The sequence below is a fragment of the Penaeus monodon genome, chromosome 6 (assembly GCF_015228065.2).
Source record: "Penaeus monodon isolate SGIC_2016 chromosome 6, NSTDA_Pmon_1, whole genome shotgun sequence".
Lineage (NCBI taxonomy): Eukaryota > Metazoa > Arthropoda > Malacostraca > Decapoda > Penaeidae > Penaeus > Penaeus monodon.
This window is the reverse complement of record NC_051391.1, coordinates 18,592,375-18,597,374: the sequence shown is the minus strand read 5'-3', so window position 1 is coordinate 18,597,374 and position 5,000 is coordinate 18,592,375. Positions and strand designations below refer to the sequence as shown.

The 5,000-nt window shown below is 22.9% G+C and overlaps 1 protein-coding gene across 1 annotated transcript in view; it reads right to left on the bottom strand.

Annotated features, from left to right (window-relative positions):
* LOC119573905 overlaps positions 1-5,000 on the bottom strand; it is an 18,301-nt gene that overhangs the window by 1,455 nt on the left and 11,846 nt on the right. Inside the window, exons 3-4 of the mRNA XM_037921008.1 lie at positions 820-1,011; positions 1-679 (exon numbers count right to left, since the gene is read on the bottom strand). The exon at positions 1-679 is cut by the window's left edge and continues 1,455 nt beyond it. Coding sequence (XP_037776936.1) covers positions 1-679; positions 820-1,011 — 871 coding nt within the window. The remainder of the gene's footprint in view (positions 680-819; positions 1,012-5,000) is intronic.

The window sequence follows — 5,000 nt, the reverse complement described above, 5'->3', positions numbered from 1 at the left end:
TGCTAGCTTGGCAACTCAGAAGATACTCACACAATCCCAAGTGTCCACGCCAAGCAGTCAAATGCAATGCTGTTGATCCACACAAAGGATCTAAAATAGTGTCTGGATGAAGACCACCAATGCTCAACAGTAAATGAAGAAAAAGGGGTAAGCATGATTCACAGCTGATATAAGCTGCTTTCAACAAATGACTTTTCATATCAGCATCCAATTCAAAATGGCTTTTATCATTACTAGTGCCCAAGAGTCTTTGTTTAATTACATCAATAATTGAAAAGAAATATATGTCTTCTGTTTCAAAATCTTCTTGTATGTCTTTATCAGTCATTGTGCTTATGCCCTCTCTATTTTGCCCTATTTCACCTAGTTCCCTTTCATGCTTACTTTCACTGCAAAAATTTGTTTTTAGGTCACTCAGCAAACAACTCAACCATTCATTATCTGAAATCTCATCAGCATGATATTTGAGTTTGCTATTTCCGCCTCCGATCAATGATACTGTAAAGGCAAATACTTCTTTCCATGAGTCATCTCTTACTACTCCTCTGGACTCAAGATCAAACTCCACATACAAAATGGCCAGCAAGATAAGGATACATGATGCTGTCTGCTTTTCTTCTTTACTTCGAGCCTTTTCCCTCAGTGACACAAGGATACGATAATCATGGTTCAAGGCTTCCTAGAAAGACACCAGCAAATTAGTATTTTCCTATTAAATGCAATGATACTGCAATACAATATCATAATCAATTTTTTTACTTTACATCAGACAATGTGCAATAATAAAAGTGATATAATAAAGAATTCAGACACAAATACCTCCATCATAAATTGCCCATCTTCTTCTGCCATCAGATGAAATGGAAGGCGTCCTTGAGCGTCTTGAATAAAAAGATTAGCTCCCATGTGCTGAATCAGAGTTATAGCAGTCTTCACATGACCATTATCAAGAGCAGAATGAAGTGCAGTAGAACCTGTAACATCCAGTGATGTTACTGAACCACCAGCTCTCTGCAATATAGTTAGATACCATTAATTTTTCAAAAAATCCTTCCCCTTTTTTGTAATTTTTTTTCTTTTTCCCGGGTCTTTTTTTCCGGTTTGTTTTTTAAATTTGCCCCTTTTTTTCCCCTTTTTTTTGCCCTATTTCCCCTTTTTTAGTTCCCTTTTTTTCATGTAACCTTTTTCAAATTTTTTGGGCAAAAAAAAAAAAAAAAAAAAAAAAAAAAAAAAAATTTGTTTTTTTAAAAGGCCCCCCGCAAACAAATTCAAATTTAATTTTTTTAAAATTTCATCAGAAAAGGGAAAAATTTTTTGATTTGTTTTTCCCTCCCCCATAAAAATTGTTTTCCCGTAAATAAATAACCTTCCTTGGGGTCAAAAAAAAATTAAACCCCCTTTTCCGGGAACTTTAAGTTTTCAAACTTACAGAGCAAAAAGGGCCGGCAAGAAAGGAACAGTCCTTTTGTTTTCCCCCACCAGTTTTTCCTCTGCAAAGGATCCCATTAACTTTTAAAATTTTTCCCTTTTTCCCCCCAAAAAATTTATATTTTTATTAAATTTAAGATATAAATAAATATAATAATAATTTTTATCTTTAATAAAATTTTAAAAAAATAAAATTTAAAAAAATTAAAAAATTTAATAATAAAAATTTAATTTTTTTTAAAAAATTTTAAAATTTTATTTGAAAAAAGTTTTATATTTAGGATAATTATAATTTTAATAATTAAGAGAAATAATTAATAAATTAAAATTTATATTTATAAAATTAATATATTAATAATTTTATTATAAAATTTTATATATTTATTATTTTATATATATTATTATTATATTATATATATATTTTATTTTTATTTTATAATATATATAAAATAATATATATATATATATATAATATATTTAAAATTCTTATATATATATATATATATATATATTATATAATATATAATATAATATATTTTATATATATATATTTTATAAATAATAAATATATATATTATATATATAAAATATATATATATATAATATATATTAATATTTTATAAAATTTAATATAAAATCATATTATAAAATTTTTCCTTTTAGGGTTTATTAATAAAAAAACAATTTTTATAAAAAATTATTATAAATTAAAATAATAATATTTCCAATATAAATAATAATATATATATTATATAAAATTTATAATACAAATAATATATATAAAATAGAAAACAAAATAAAAAATTAATAAAAATTATAATAAATTAAAAGGGGGTTATAATAGTTTTATATATATTTTAATATAATTAGAAAAATATATTATATAATATATAATAAGGGAATTTTATAATTAATTATTTTAAAAAATTAATATATAAAATTATATAAATAAATTTAATATATTAAAAATATTATTTTATAGATATATTTTTAAAATTTTAGTAATTTATATATATTATATATATATATATATTTTATATATATATAATAAAATATTAAATAAAATTTTAAAATTTTATATTTTATATTAATTATAAAATATGTTTAAATATTTTATAAAATTATATAAAATATATATATATATATATATATTATATATGATATTTTATTATATTTTTAAAAAATACCCAAAAATTATATATAATAATTAGTTTTTTTTATATTATATAAAAAGTATATATATATATATATTATTTATATTGAATATATAATAAAAAATAAAATTATATATATATATAATATTTTTATTTTATATATTTTTATATTTTATTTATATATTATATTTTTTATATATATTTATATACCCAAATTATAAAAGGAAAAATATTAGATAACATTTTAATCTTTAAAATTTTAAAATTAGACAAAATAATAAAACATTTTAATATATATATATATATATATATATATATATATATTATAAAATATATAATAAAATTTTATTAATATATAGATATATATATATATATTTATTTTTATATTTTTTTATATTTATATAAATTATATAAAAATATATATATTATATATATATATAATTTTATTATTATATTATATTATATAAAATTTTAATATAATATATATATCTAATATTATATTTTTTTTTATATATACCCCATTATATATATAATATAATATATATAAAATATAATAAAATATATATAATAATATTTTATTATATACACTAAAATTAAGAAATTATCCCCACATTTTCCCATAAATATATAACATAAAATATATGTGGTGGTGTGTGTGTGGGTATAATATGGGAATATATATTATATATATATATTATATATTTATATATATTAATATATTTTATATATATATATATTTTTATATATATTTTGGGTTTATATTTTATATATATCTATATATATATATATATATAATATATATAAAATATCCCTTTATATTCCCTATATATAATATATTATAAAATTTTAATTAATATTATATATTAAAATATATATATACAATGAATATATAAAAATTAAATAAAATAAGTTTTATTATATATATATATATTAATATTATATATATGTTTTTGGTGTGTGTTTTGTGGGTGGTGTTGTGTGTGGTGTGTGTGTGTGGGTGTGTGTGGGTTTGTGTGTGTGTGTGGTGTGTTTTGTGTGTGTGTGTGGTTTTTGTGTGTGTGTGTGTGTTTTGTGGGGTTGCTTTGTGCGGGCGTGTGCTGTGCGTGGCGTGTGCGTTTTTGGCGTGTGCGTGTCGTGTGCGGGTGCTTTTTCGCGGTGTTTTGTGTTGTATATATTTTATATATATATATAATATTTTATAATATTTGAAGAGAGGAGAGAAGGAGGAGAGAGAGAGAGGGGGAAAGAAAAGAGAGAGAGAGGAAAAAGGGGGGAAAAATTTTTTTATAGGGTTGGGGGAGGATTTTTAAGGGGTTTTCTCCCCTTCAGTTTTGGGGAGATCGCCCCCAATTAAATTTGGCCCCTTTTGCCTTTACTTGATAAAAAAAAAAAAAAAAAAAAAAAAAAAAAACCCCCCACCAAAAAAAAAAAAAACCACAAAAAAACTGAAAATCCCACAAATTGGGTACACCCAAAAAAGGGATCTCTTTTTAAAAATCAGAAAAATTTAGAAAAACCTCATAAATTAGTATTTTTAAAATGCTATGCCCCAAACCCAACATTGAAAGTGATGAAAAATGTTTTTTTTAAAAACAATCTCCAAGAAACTTTAGACAAACCCCTAACGAATGAAAAAGAATCAGGGGAGACCTCAATGCCAAAGTATCCAAAAATTTAAATCAAAAAAAATAACATCTTTTTAAAAATTGGGCCCTTGGAGATATAAATAAAAAGGGGGAAAAGATTTTATTGAATTGGGAGTACAAATAATCTGTTAAAAGCAAAAATTGTTTCACCCCCCAAAAACACTTGTACACTTTGGTTTTTCCCCAACAAAAAAACCCCCCCAAACCCAAATTGACACATTGTGTTAAACCCAGAAATGGAAAATTTTTGTATAAAAAAATCCTTTGAAAAACCTGGTGCCACTGCAACAGTGACCACCAACTTAACTATCGACTTTAAAAAAAACTAAAAAAGATGGAGCGCCCAAAACACCCTAAAGCCAACTACAAAACTCTTGATAACAATTACAGAATTACGTGTCAAACAAATTTAAATTACTCAATCAATTAAGAGAAAAACCCCAAATGATTGGGGAAAGGGGAAAGAACTCCTGCTGGCGCGGGCTTAAGAAAAAACCCCCCCAAAAAAAAGAAAAAGAAAATTCCCCCTGGATATCTGAAGAAACACTAAGAAAAATTAAAACAAGATTTTCAAAAATCAAAGGGTATCAATAATCCAGTTGAAGAAGTAATTTTCAAAAAACAAAATACAAAAAATTTTAAAGATTATTGCAACGAAAATAAGGAAAAAATTTTAAAAGCTTGCCAAAAAAATTGAAAAAATGTTCTATCAATAAGAAAACTAAAAAACCGACCAAGGAGTACGAAAATTCATTAAAATTAAAACCTACAA